The sequence below is a fragment of the Amphiura filiformis genome, chromosome 10 (genome assembly GCF_039555335.1).
Source record: "Amphiura filiformis chromosome 10, Afil_fr2py, whole genome shotgun sequence".
Lineage (NCBI taxonomy): Eukaryota > Metazoa > Echinodermata > Ophiuroidea > Amphilepidida > Amphiuridae > Amphiura > Amphiura filiformis.
Window position 1 is genome coordinate 11,934,924 of NC_092637.1, and position 14,511 is coordinate 11,949,434.

The following is a 14,511-nucleotide window of genomic DNA, read 5'->3' on the forward strand; positions in this document are numbered from 1 at the left end:
GTATCATTACGAACCAAAGGATTTAGATATACAGTTTGTTTGTTACACTGAGGTAAAAACCAACCAGTATAGTCGCTAGGGAGAGATAGTTTTGACGACATTTTTCGCTAGAAAAGTGACAAAAACGATCCAAAACTTAGCTTGTATGTGTGTTTCCGTTCATATACGGTAGACACGTTTGCAGACGGGCCGCCCGTAGGACGCCATTTTATGTTTGTTCTCACGTAAAACAACTATAACAGACTAGTAAGTTACAATAGATGTTTGTACAGTACTGTGTATACATGTATGGTGAGTGATTATCGCTATGTTTATGGTGTGCTCTATCGTTATATCTTTCAGTAAGCGCCTGATGACGAGTTACTGCTAAGAGTTCGTGGGTTTCAAGGACCAGCCTGACAAATCTTCCCCAAAAGGTTTTCAGTTTTTCATCCCTTTGTATATATATTTTTATATCATACCACTACATCAGCGTCAGCCACTGTGCGTGTGGGTCTGTTTATTGGGCTTGAGCTTGTGTTCGGGGGTAGTGCTGTACGCTCCCCCATTACTACAATGTCTAGGCCTTGTCAATCATGCCCTTCCCTTGTACCAGAGTGGGACCCGCATCCACTCTGCTACTCCCACAGGGATTGCTCTAAATCAAATAAGTGTGCTTCCTTTTGCATAGGCTTATCGGACATCCACTTCGAGGATTTAGAAAGTAGCGCTCGCTTAGGTCTTCGACACAGACAGAAGACGAAGACTAAGAAACAGAAGCCTACAGGTAAGATTGATATGGTAGGTACTAGCGAGGCCGGCAAGGGCCACGCTAAGGTAACCTCTGGGGCTCCGGTCCCGGGCAAGCAGGCGGACCCTCCGGGACTGCTAGCGAGCCCGAAGGCCTAGCAGCCAGCGAAAGCACTGACTTAACGCCTAAGCTAGTAGCAGGCAGCAGGGCGGTACTTGCCCTAACAGGCGAGTACCAGTCTACCAGTGAGATCTCTAGCGAGCTTCTTGCAGGTGGACACCCGTCTATTGCTGGCGAACGAGCGGTCTAGCACCCGCGAAGTAGCCGGCGACGGACAGTATGCCAAGGGTACCCGGCTTGCCTGGGTTGAATCTCTAACATACAGCGTGCAGCGGACTTGCCTCGGCCGGTCTGTAGCACGCAGCGTGCCAGTGGATCGCCGGGTTTGCCTGGGTTGATCCACGGCACGCAGCACGCCTTTCGTACCCCGCAAGGGTCGAATGAAAACGTGCATGGGTTTAGCAGAGACGATACCGGGGCTAGCGCTTCAGGTGTAGTCTTAGCAGAACCAACTGGGGTTGTCACACGGCAGCGCTCCATGGTGGGACCGCCGAGTGATTCCCTGGGCCTTGGAATGGCTGCCGGCTGTCCTCCGGGACTGGCTAGCGGCTATACCGGGGTTGGGCTCGCAGTCTCTCACGGGACAGCGACCCAAGTGCAAACAGTGGCAGCTACCAAGACGAGCTACGGCTTGACTTCAGTGGTAGCCACTATGCACGCCCATAGCTGCCGTGAGTGGTCCGCCACACACAGCGACCTTGGGCGAGGCTCAAGAGGTTAGGGTAGGTAGTTTGAACAGCCTGGCTGATCAACAACCCACTTATGTCCTCGAGAGCCAGCAGAGCGTGGGTGATCCATTACAGTCAATGGGTCAATTACCCTCTTATGATCGATCACTATCTATTCAGCGGAGCATGGCTCCATTGATTGATACTGCCTATTCAGGTAGCGAGGTGACTGATCGAGGGTATACACGCGCAGCTACCCGTGATACTAGGCAAGCTCCTTTTAGCCAAGGGACAGCCAGTATAGCGGGGTACCCATACACACGGCTTGATCCTCTAGCGGGGAACGCTGTGAGGCATGGGTACAGTGGTACGCAGCCGGAGCCCTACCGGGCACCTACGCTACAACCACGCAGGTACCGCAGTACTGCGTCCTGGTTACCACAGTCTCTGTGGCAACAGGGGGAGGCGGTACTGGTACTGCCGTTCCATGGGGTTTCCTGGTGGCGGATCCTTTCAGGGTCAGCTACCAACAGGGTATGCCCCGTGGTATCCGCCGCAGGGTGGTTTCTTCCACGGTCTAGCACCGTGGCAAGTGCCGCCTAGCGTTGGGCAAGCAGTACCACCAGTTGTTACCCAACCCGGCGGCGAGTGGCTAACCCTGATACAGCTCGGGGTGGGCCGCATAGTGCGCTGGCTAGGCGACAGCAGCGTGAGCGTGCGGACCCCGGGGTGCTATAGCTAGCATCTCGGGGTCTAGCGGGAGTACTCCCTCTTCTGCTGGTGTTCAGTTGGCTAGCCACACGGTGGCGACACCTCCCTGTCCACCTTCAGATGCCCGTCGTCAGATCTCTTCCTCATCAGAGAGTGAGTCAGAGTCTGAAGGCGAGGGAAAGGAGTCGGAAGATGACACCAGTAGCGACTCACAGTCTGATGAGGCTGTGCAGCTAGCTTCAGGTATCCTTCCCCGCTTCCCGTGAGGAACTCGCTAGCAATGGTCTACCTCACGGACACCGCTGAGGTGATGAGCCGTGTGGCCCAAGGTTTGGGCCTGGCTTTCTCTCAGGAGGAGTCCGTTCAGGAGGACCAGGGCATCTTTTCAGTAGGATGCCCAGCTAGCGCGTCCCACACAAGGGTGCGCGCCGCACTTGCATTCCCGGCGGACCTCAAGGGTAGGTTTCAGTAGGGCTGTCAGGCTCGCTGGAGCTTCGACGCCGCGTGCTTGCACGCTTCCACTGCGTGTTTCGCAGGAGGACTACTGAAACCTACCTCAGGGTCCCTGACATGGATCCAGACGTTGCCCAGCGCCGGCCGCTGGCGGCCAAGGCGCACGGGTCGTCCTCCCCCCAGTGGGAGGAGGAGCTAAAGCTCATCGATGAGCGAGCACGCTCGCTTATCAGAGTCTCTAGCGTCGCTACCACGCTTGCCGAGCACCTCGGTAGGAAGGTAGCGAACGACCACGGGCAACGTCGGAACTCTTCCGCGAGGTTAATCTGTTAGCGGTGCTAACAGCTAACCTCAACGAGAGTTCTATGGGCCTAGCCCATAGGATGTCATCACGCCCCCTGCAGAACGCCTGTCGTTCCCTCCAGTCAACTTGTGGCTCCGACTTTGCTGAAGCAATGAAGAAGTCTGACTCGGTGGGACAGGGGCTACTCTTTGGACAGGCCTTTTGCGCTACGGTGGAGGACCGGGCAAAGAAGGCCACCAATGAGAGCACTCTGAAGAAGTCAGAGGCTGCCCTGACCAAGGGGAAGGGCAGTAAGGCGAAGAAGAAGCACAAGAAGAAGAAGTCTTCTAAGCGTTCTTCTGCGCCAGCTCCGGCTTCAGCAGGACGCGCACCACAGACTACACCCGAGCCTGAGGCTACTCCAGCACCTCCCAAAAAATCTGGGAAGCGCAAGAGTAGTTCTGGATCGTATGGCAAGCCCCCTAAGAAGAGCCGTTCTTCTAAGGGTGGCAAACCAGATCGGTCCTGAGGGCACGGCGGTCGACAGTCCATGCCGGCAGGCCTTGGACTTCCACAGGGATTCCCCTGTGGGCGGCCGCTGTGCATTACGCCCAGAGATGGCATGCCATCTCACCGGGCGCCTGGGTATTGTCAGTGGTCAGTGGGGGTTACAGGCTGGAATTTACCAGCCACCCTCGTCGCCTGCACGATTCAGAGGTCCACGGTAGTGCCGCCAGACGGCCCCCAGCGTCGGGCACTACTGTCAGAGGTCACTCAGCTTCTCACGAAGCAAGCGATTGTCCCGGTCTACCCCCTTTCACCAAGGGGTTTTGGAGCACTTTTTTTCTGGCTCCAAAGAAGACCGGCGACTGAGGCCCATTCTGAACCTCAAGCCGTTGAGCAGTTCATCAGGCCCAAGAGGTTCAGAATGGAGACTCTCGCCGGTGCTAGCCTGCCCCATCAAGGGTATGTGGGCGGCATCGCTAGATCTCTCGGACGCATATCTGCATGTTCCGATCGCACCTCAAGATCAGAGGTTTCTACGCTTCAAGGTACAGGGTCAAACTTACCAGTTTCGATGCCTGCCATTCGGCTTGTCCACCTCCCCAGAGTGTTTACACTCCTGGTCAGGCGGTGGCAGCGTACCTGAAGCGCAGGGGAGTCAACATGTGTTGCTACCTGGACGATTGGTTCATTTACGGACGCACCCCACTGGAGACACAGTGTCTCGTGGAGTTAGTAGTCCGTGCGGTGCGGGACCTGGGATTTCTGATCAACGTCAAGAAATCCAATTTGGTCCCGACGCAGACACCACTATTCTTAGGGGCCCAGATCAACCTCAAGGAGGGATCGCGCGCCCTCACCCGAGAGGTGACGAACATGGCGAGGTGTGCCCGACTCTTGGCCGAGTCAGAGGGAGCACCGCTGTGGCATGGATGAAGGTTTTGGGCCTTATGGCCAGTATGGTAGACCTCGTGCCGTACTGCCGCTTTCACATGAGGCCTATACAACTACACCTTCTAGCCTTTTACAGGCCCAGTCGTCACCCAATATCCCTCGCGGTTCCGATGTCGGAGATCGCGCGAGAGGAACTCTGGTGGTGGACCCATCAGCCCAATTTGACTCAAGGTGTCAGGTTCCCTGCACCAGCGGTGCGTCACGTAGTGACGACCGGCACGTCAAAAGCTGGGCTGGGGGGCCACATCCACGGGACTCAGTCTCGGGCCTATGGTCGGCCACGGAGACGGCGTTCCATATCAACCTTCTCGAACTTTGGGCAGTGGAGAGAACTCTCCAGCATTTCGAGAAGGTGATCGTGGATCTCATATCGTTGTCCAAGCGGACAACACAACCGTGTAGCCTACCTCAACAGACAAGGGGCACCAGGTCACCACGGTTGTGCCTGCACGCACTTTTCGCCTGATAGGGTGGTGCAAGGCCAGGCAGATTACGTTGAGAGCGATGCACATTGCGGGAGTCACCAACATCCTCGCGGACGATCTGTCACGAGGAAAGGTGTCGGGACCTACAGAATGGTCCCTTGCTCCGCAGGTCGCCCAGGCGATCTTCGGGTGATGTACCACCCTCGATAGATTTGTTCGCATCTCATCGCAATCATCAGCTGCCGGTGTACTGCTCGAGGGTCGCAGACCCACAGGCGTTCGCCGTGGGCGCTCTGTCCGTGACTGGGGAGGAATGACTGCTTACGCTTTCCCCGATCTCACTGCTCGCAAGGGTAGTGACCAAGATCGGGAGGGAGGATTGCAACGTCATTCTGATAGCACCGTTCTGGCGAAACACCTGTGGTTTCGACCGATGGTGGATCTACTAGCGGCACAGCCGCGAGTACTCCCCGAGTTACCAAATCTACTCCGGCTGCCCGGGGGAGAGGTACCAAGTCTACCACTAGAGCACCTGCAGTTAGCTGCATGGCCCTTATCAGGGAACGTGCGGCGGAGGGGGGCGTTTCATCAGAAGCTGCTTCTCTCATCGCCGGGGTAGACGAGCGAGTCTACCCTCCGTGCACGTATAGTCAGCGTTTGGCTCCCTACTACGCATGGTGCGATGAGAGAAATACATCTCCCACTAGAGCCCCTGTGCCTCTAGTGGCAGATTTTCTGACAGAAAAGTTCAGGTCAGGACTTCAGCAGGCAACGATAGCCAACTATAAGTCAGCCATTCTCTCGATTCATCGGGATTTGAAGGCGGTCGACTATCAATTCAGATGGGTCCCTAAGTCTTCTTCTCGACGGTATGTTCAACGAGCGCCCTCCGGAAAGGAAGGTGGTGCCTACATGCGACCTCAACACAGTCTTGGAGTATATTAAGGGTCCCCTTTGAGCCCCTGTCAAAAGCGACCCTTAAATACGCCACTCTTAAGCGGCCTTTCTTCTGGCGTTGGCTTGGACGGCGCTGCTCAGAGTTGCACGCAGTCTCGAAGTCAGCCTCCGTGTTACTAACAACGGAGCGGCGCTGTTTCTTCGCCCGGATTTCCTTGCAAAAATGAGCGAAGTACATTCCGACACTCGCCCTCTTCCTCCCCAGTATTGGGCAGGGTTAAATCAATAGCCGAAGACAGGTTGTGGTGCCCGGTGAGGCGCTACAGCACTACCTTGGCGAACACAAACCTTAAGAGGGGCTCATGACCGCTTATTTATCACTCACGCAGCAACGCACGGACCAGCCGCTAAACAGACTCTGGCACGGTGGCTGGTCCAGGTGTTGGTGGACTCGGGCGGCAAAAGACGCTTTCGCCCCAAGGCCCACTCAACCAGATCTATCTCATCTTCGTGGGCCTACCATAGGGGGTCCCCATAGAAGAGATTTGTCAGGCTGTGTCTTGGAAGAACCCGTCGTCCTTTTCCACGGTTTACTACAAAAACGTAAACCAACGACCAGGCGATAAGTTCTCCAGGGCTATTCTGCGGAGATAATATGGTGGTTGGGTATCAGGTGTTTTGCGGACAATCAGAATTCCAACATGGTAAGAACCAGTGTTTCTATTCTTAACCACTGAACTTTCAGTTCAGGGGTTTTTGTCTGTTCACGTAGCCTTTCTGTTTCCCGGCCGTGAGGGGGGGGAATAGTTTGACCTCGCGATTACCATGCTACCCACTCTCCCGATCCTTATCAGATGCTGGCCAATCTTGTACCTCCATCCGTCGGTTACTTGCTAGATCGATCTTTCAGATGTTGATGCAAGAAGTATCTTAATCAACATCGGAAGCGGTAAGATCGACCCGGTGTACTGAGTCTAGTCCCAAACAAAAATGTTTGGTAGACTCATAACCGGTCGCGATCTTACCTTTCGATGTTGATTATCCCGACCCCGCCGCCCCTACAAGTTTGGCGAGTAGGGGCTGCCCAAGTCGGATAAGGGATGATTATCGTGTGTGGCGTCACCGAATGGGTGAGTCCACTCGGGGATCGGGGGTTTTGTTATTTATTCATTTATGTGGGACAAAATGACTATTGGTTTTTCCGCATCTCGGGATCGATGCAAGAAGTATCTTAATCAACATCGGAAAGGTAAGATCGCACCGGTTATGAGTCTACCAAACATTTTTGTTTGGGACTATTTTGTCTCCCGACACCCAGAAAAATGTTAGAATTGTGATTGTAGACAGTTTAGCTCTACATCTATAGATGAGGTGACATGTGTTTACATTTGATACGCCCTCTGTTGGTATGTGATCAAAACTGTCAGGCAAAAAACACTATAGTTTACATGGAAGAAGTTGATTTTTATTCATTAACTTTGGTTTCAAAGCAAATAATACAAAAAATGGTATCAATCTTGTTTATAAATGCATCAAGCTACATACATAATATCACACACAACTTAAAAGGTTTTTAAAAGTTGAGTTTTAAAGAGATTTATGTGGTCTGTCATAGACACTTCTGTGTTATTTTGCCTGCTTTGAAACAACAGAGGGCGGTCTGAATGTAAACATGTGACATCATAGGTCACCTCATCTATAGGAACACATGTACAATCTGAACTTGAAATTTGATACTCTACGTAAATAGATACTTCATATTATTCCTATCTTGTCTTAAAATCCCAAGTCATGAAATGAGTATCCAACGGAAGTCAGAAACAGAACTTTTGACATGAGATCAGCTATTGAACATGTGCCAATATGCGAGTGACATACAAGAAATAACAACATGACGTGTTCTGCCGTATTATTATAGTCCGACTGTTGCACAGGATGTGGGATTCACATAAATATGTATTGAGGCTTTATTGGAACATCCTTGTTTTCCACTGTTTTAAGCCATATTTATACATAGAAATGATGCATACATGTGTTTTCCTACAGGTCTACATGGTCTGCGTCTCTTCCAATTCTGTGCCCACAAAGATTTTTTGCCTATTCCCGTTAAACAATTGCATAGCCAGGACTGATTCGGGGGCTTTCAAGGGGGAAAACTTTGATGAAAATTGTCAAAAATGGGCTAACAGGTACAAAGAAGGCATAAAAATCTTGGGGTGGTTAGCACTCCCACAGGGAGGGGGGGGCAAGAGGGAGTCTTCTCACTGAGGGCAGCTGCCCCACCCCTTTCCCCTATAGTTAGTGGCTACACCACTGCCCTTCAATTATCTACACATCTTATTCAAGAAGTCTACATTTTAATCTCCTTTTCAAAAATTTTAAGTATTTTTAAGTAAAAAGTATGTTAAAATGTATTTTTTGATCAATTGATTAATTTTTTCTAATCATTGTTGCTGGGTTTGAAGGTAGAATCATCATGTCAACCGTAAATATATCTGTCTGTCGCTCTGTTTGGTGTTTTGTGGTTGATTGTTTGGCTCATGTAGCAAATTCTTCCTCTCAATGGAAGTCCGCAGGATTGTATGATATTGGGTTTGGTAACTTTGGTTGTTGTATCTGATTTTCCATGGAGTGTTTATTTTTGGAGTTTGCTTGTTTTATCATGTTCTTCAGGTCTTCAGAGGCTTGCTTGCAATTTTCATGTCAGAAAAATTGCTGTGCATCCTTCTATCAATTACCAATGTTATTTACAGTTTCATGAGGAATGTACCAGAAGGAATTAACCTTTGAACTGTTGAACTTTAACCTGAACCCAACACCATGGGTCAAGCACCACCCAATGGCATGGTTGCCAATGGCAGTGCTTTTAAACCACATTTAACAACTACTGCCAGCGATGGCGCAGTACAATACCGCAAACGCAGCAAAGGAAGTCGTATGGAGGATCGACATGTTAGCGTACATATCATTGAGAGTATTCCGACAGAGTTGTTTCTGAATCGGCAAAGACAACTGAGGGCTTGGCAGAACCATGTAAGTCTGGGTAGAGACTTGACCTATGAGAACTACCTGCCTATTGGTCAAAAAGAAGTTTTCATTATCAATTGGACCAATCAGCAACATTGTTAGAATAATTTCACAACCCAAAACAATTGGGGTGAATTATTTGCAAAGCTCCATTCTGATTGGTGATTAAAGTGAAGATATCATGTAATTGACCAATCAGAGGCAATGTTAGATCAGCAGGTAGTGCTCAGGGGGTTAAGAAGGTCTGTTAAGATCTTAAATTTAAATTTAATTAAAGTCATAATGCATGATCTTTAAAAATGAGTTTGGTCAATTATTTTGAGATCCGATTATTTTTGGCATATTTGTATGTTTACACATGACCCAATTTGGATTCAGCCAAATTCATTAGTTTCTAGCCTGTAGGACAACAGAGCAAGTTAAAGTCATTATCTACAATAAGGAGTGATGAAAAACACTTGTTCTCGGATCGACATGGAACTTGCCTATCTCTGAGAATTTTACTAGGATGCATGCTACTAATATGCTGTAATAATTAGTAAGATCCAAGCATGTTTCACAGGATCCACAACATGTTCATCTATCAGGGCACACTTCTTTAACCCCAATATATTTGTACATCCATTGAATGACCTTTGAATATTTGGGTACAAAAACTCACACTTTGCAACTTGTGGACAAATTTTGCACTATGAGTGTTTTATTGAGCTTATTGAACTATGCCATTGAGATGAGGCCATTGTGTTCCATGGTGTCGCTGAGGCAGTATAACATGAAACTGATTTGAAATTGAAAATTCATCTCAAATTATATGAAGTCTCATGTCAGAAATGAGCAACATTTTGCAAGGTGATCAAGCATTCTGGGAAATGTTGTAAATTGCCAAAGACACTTAGGATCCACAACATGCTCGTCTATCAGGGCACAGTTCTTTAACCCCAATACATTTGTACATCCATTGAATGACCTTTGAAAATTTGGGTACAAAAACTCATACTCTGCAACTTGAGGTCAAATCTTGCACTGTGATTGTTTAATTGAGGTTATTGAACTATGGCATTGAGCTGAGGCCATTGTGGTCCATAGTGTTTTGCTAAGGCAGTAACATGAAACTGATTTGAAATTGAAAATTCATCTCAAATTATATGAAGTCTCATGTCAGAAATGAGCAACATTTTGCAAGGTGATCAAGCATTCTGGGAAATGTTGTAAATTGCCATAGAGCCGATAGAGTGGAAGGAGCAAATTTCCTGCTGGAAATTGATGTCTTTAGAACCATGTCTCCTTCCACATGTCAAAACCAGTAATAACATCATCTATCAGGCCTAAGTTCACTGACCTGTATTCATTATGTGTAATGTTGCAATTGACCTCTTACGGTTAGATACTAATATGCATTAAGTATAATTATCTGTGTTAAGATTAAACATAGCCCAGAATTATAAAATCTTGAAGAAATATTGATCACAGATATTGATGGCTTCAGACTCATGTTCAATATTTTTATAAATTTTTTTGAAAATAGAAACTTCAGCGATGTCTGTTGTTGAACTGGAATCTGTTTTGATAAGTCTACTTCGCAGCCAGCCAAGAAACCCTCAGTTGCGAAATTTCAACTTCATCATACAGTTGTGATTAGGGGTGGTGCAATAATTATGTGTACCCCGGGGTGAATTCTCAAAATGGTCTGCCAAAATTGCTTGCCCCCCCTTTGGCCGTGCCAAAAACCATTGCCCCCCTTTCGACGTGCCAAAAACCTTTGCCCCCCCCTTTGACGTGCCAAAAATCTTTGCCCCCCCCTACATGCAAGATTTTGGGGAACCCGAAGTTAAAACCTTAAATTGTCTTAACTTATAATGCGGCGCTTGAGCAGGAAATTGCATATTTGAGCGTGTTAAATAACGTTTTCCTACGCCTTTTTAGGGCGTAATATAAACGTGCCCAAAATATCTGTGCCAAAAATTGCTTGCCCCCCCTTCGACCTGCCAAAAATCGCTGACCCCCCTTTCGACCTGCCAAAAATGCTTGCCCCCCTTTTGGCCTGCCAAAAATCTTTGCCCCCCTATAATTCACCCCGGGGTACACATAATTATTGCACCACCCCTTAGCATCATTGGAAAGCTAAAATATCTATGTTTATATTTCTTGAAGAGAAAAAAGTATAGACCTATATTTCATCATCTATGACATACCTAGGGGGTACCTCACTTTCATCTAACAAATTCTGTCAAACCTAAAATCTGGGTCTGTCGGGCCCGTAAAACCCATGGGGACCACTCATGTATACAAGTTGTAAGCATCCATGTGAATTGACTTGCAAAAATGACCCTATAAGCTAGGATGTCAAAATTGTGTCAAGCTAACCCTAAGCGAGGATTTTACTCAAATAAAAACACCTTAAAGCCATATTATAACATTTTCAAACAAAATAGATTAGCATTTCTTTGCCATAAAATGTTAGCTTTTACTGTCAGATATATCCCTTTTTATTTTTGAGCCTTACAACTACGGCAAAGCAAAGAAAATTGGAATTTACTACCAGCGCACATGTCGCCAATACATGTACGTACCACTCCTTTGGTCATGTTGTGGTACGACTCTTTGTTGTGTATATCACCGTCCGGCACGCCGTGTACGTACTGTGTGTTATGAACATCGTGTATGCGTTCGCCTAATAATTCCATCGTAATAATAAAGCGCCGGGTCCGGCGTTTTATTCAAAATCTGGGCTTGTGACCAAACTGCAGCACCTGAAGTCTTGATGTTTGCAGGGTATATTGGTTTAATAAAGTACAATTTAATCGTGTAAAAAAGGAATTTTAAAAATTCAGTGAGGGCGTCTTCCACAGCAAATGTTATAATATGGATTTATGTGAGGAATTAGTTTGAAATTTGCCCCTAAACAAGGAGAGACATTATAAAAACACCTTATGCGAGATCCTCGTTTTGCTTTTCAAAACCACCCTAAATCAATATATTTTCTTTCACAGATGCTTACAAGTATTATTCTGAGTGGGCCCCCAGGCCATAAAACAGGCCCCCCCCCCCCATTGCCTTACGACAAATTGTTCATTTTTGCTTGATTGATTGATGCATCGATGGATAGGTGATTTATTTTAAAAATAAATTGACACCTGTATTAAATCAGATTAAAGGCATATAGGATACTTCCTCATCACTTCCCTCATTTGACCATGAATCAGTGTACACGGCCAGTCGGCCATTTATATAATAACCACTTTTATCTAGGCCACCCTCAATTTAAGGCTTACTAATAAGCTGTATCTATCTATCAGTGTGTTTATAATGAATATACCGCATTTTGAGTATACCGTATACGATAATGCAGTCAAGTTAGCTTAATCGATAAGGCGTTCGACTATGGTGTGAGAGATTGCGGGTTCGAACCCTGGCGGTGCCTAGTACGATCTCATGGAAAAATTGAGTTAGCTTGAAATTCCTTTGGACAAGGAACTTACTGCTAATTTGTCTACCCGTATGAAACTCGGGAGCTGATCCTGGTTGCGATGGTTATTTGTGGAATGTCTAGGGTGTGCCCTCTTGTAGCAGCAAAGTCCCTAAATTGTTGTTAAATGGTTTATGGAATGATGTGGGGCCGTAGTGGTCAGCGACAACCTGTAAAGTGTGCTGAGGCTTGTGGATCAACTCCTAGGCGTTGTGCCTGTGTGTAGCGCACTATAAATCACTGCGCTTTTTTAATCCTTGTAGATTTTACACTTACTATGCACAACACACTCATGGCACTACGAGTTTGTTCAAATAAATACAAGTTCAGTCAAAATGATTAGTTCTGATAAATCTCTGAGACGAATGATAGGTACCGCTTATGTAAACTCAGTAAGCCTTAGATTGAGGGTGCCTTACATGTAGATTAAAGTGGTTGACACCACAGATATTGGTGTTGACACGCATCAGTAGGCAGTAAACGACCACTTGTTTTGAACCATTCGAAAGTTGACCAGGTTTGAGGTTTGGATCTTGTGAACCTGACCAATAGTGATTAAAAGTTTTTATCAGAAATTCATTGTTTTTCCGTATCAAAATATCTGGAAAACAGTTAACAAAATTAATAGGAAAGCTGCTTGATGACACAGTGAATGTGTTTTAACATGATTATGAATTAAATAAAAATTGAAAGAAAAGAATTATCCTGTAATGGGTCAACCTGAATTTTCTCCAGATTGTTATAAAATACCAGCCTGCTAGAACTGTTGATACACTGTATGACTATGCAATATTTTTGTACATAATTCTGTACTTTCGTCAACTTTATTTGTAAAGTCAGCGGAATCAGTCATATCTGTCCTAATTTTTCGCATTGTAATCTCATTTCTGTAGCCTTTTTATAAATATCAAACACCACCGGAACTGTTCATAACAACTCTATTATTATGTCAAGCCTATATATGCAGGTGGTGGCTGCATTGCATTCTCTAAATTCAGTAAATTTTCATCGTCAACAGTGTAATTGAATGGGATTATTTTGAAATTTTAAAACGTTTGAAATAGCACAAACAAATGGGCCTATGTTAATAAGTAATATAAATACAAGCTAAAACCGTTGGGGTTCGATAATGAACCCCACAAAACTAACAAGTATATTGAAAATGCCATACGGCCGGGCGGTTTCACAAGTTGCCGGCTCGATCATGTCATCCACCACCTGTATATATGTATGATTTCATTTTGTCCTAATTCTGTATCTTCATCCACTTTAAGTCAGCGGAACCAAACGTAACTGACCTAATTTGTATTTTATCTGATAGCAATATGGGAAAAACATTTTCCTGATTCATCCCAAATTGAGGAAATAACAGTGACATTTGAGGACAGATTAGTATAGATAAGTGCCAGTTGCTGTGGTATATACACATCAAAACAGAATCGGGGTCATCTTGATTCCTGACTAACTATTTTGTCTACTTCTCTTATCTTGTCTACGGCATGTACCTGTTATGTAGTGGGAGAAGGGATTGAATTAAAGAGGAAGCCCTACCAGAGCAGTTCTTCTGGGGTGAACCAAACCTGCCTGGTTATCAAATTAATCAGTGACAAGGTTAACTCTGAATTTGACATGTGCTAATTGATGCAGTAACATCGAAATATCAATTAGCACATGTCATATTTAGAGATACCCTTGTCACTGATTAATTTGATAACCAGGCAGGTTTGGTTCACCCCAGAACTGCTCTGGTGGGGCATCCTCTTCAAGGCGAGTCCCAGCCTTCAGGTCATATTTTTCCTGGTTTTTGTTATTTTGTTTAAATAATACTAGTTCATTTCTGCAAAGTAATAATTGATCTATTTTGTCTAACTCTCTTGTCTACCTGTTCTTTGTTGCATTTAGTGGGAGAAGGGATGAAGCGTTAAAGTGTTAAAGGGCATGGGTGAATGTGCCCTCTTAATCAAAGCGAATAATACCTAGGATATTCCCATTTAAAATGGCCGGTGCTCCTTCGATCAGTCGTGTTACCCTACCCCATGAATGAGTTTTGAAAAGCACACTTTTTGCCGAGATGGGAGAGTGGAGAATCAGAAGAGTCATTACTTTAAAGTATTTAGATGAAAAAATGTGAGGGAAGGGTAACCTATACCAAAACATCAGGGAATGATGTCATATATCTGTATGTCCTTAAAGTAAAAACAAAGTTGTCAACTAAAAAACGTCAAATAAACATTACAAGATGTACATGTGGATGTAAATCAGATTGATATGGA

At 46.2% G+C, this 14,511-nt stretch overlaps 1 protein-coding gene across 1 annotated transcript in view; it reads left to right on the top strand.

Annotated features, from left to right (window-relative positions):
- The window catches only part of LOC140161664 (formin-like protein 2), a 109,827-nt gene that overhangs the window by 15,636 nt on the left and 79,680 nt on the right, over positions 1-14,511 (top strand). The window contains exon 2 of the mRNA XM_072184965.1: positions 8,499-8,778. Coding sequence (XP_072041066.1) covers positions 8,566-8,778 — 213 coding nt within the window. The 5' untranslated portion in view covers positions 8,499-8,565. The remainder of the gene's footprint in view (positions 1-8,498; positions 8,779-14,511) is intronic.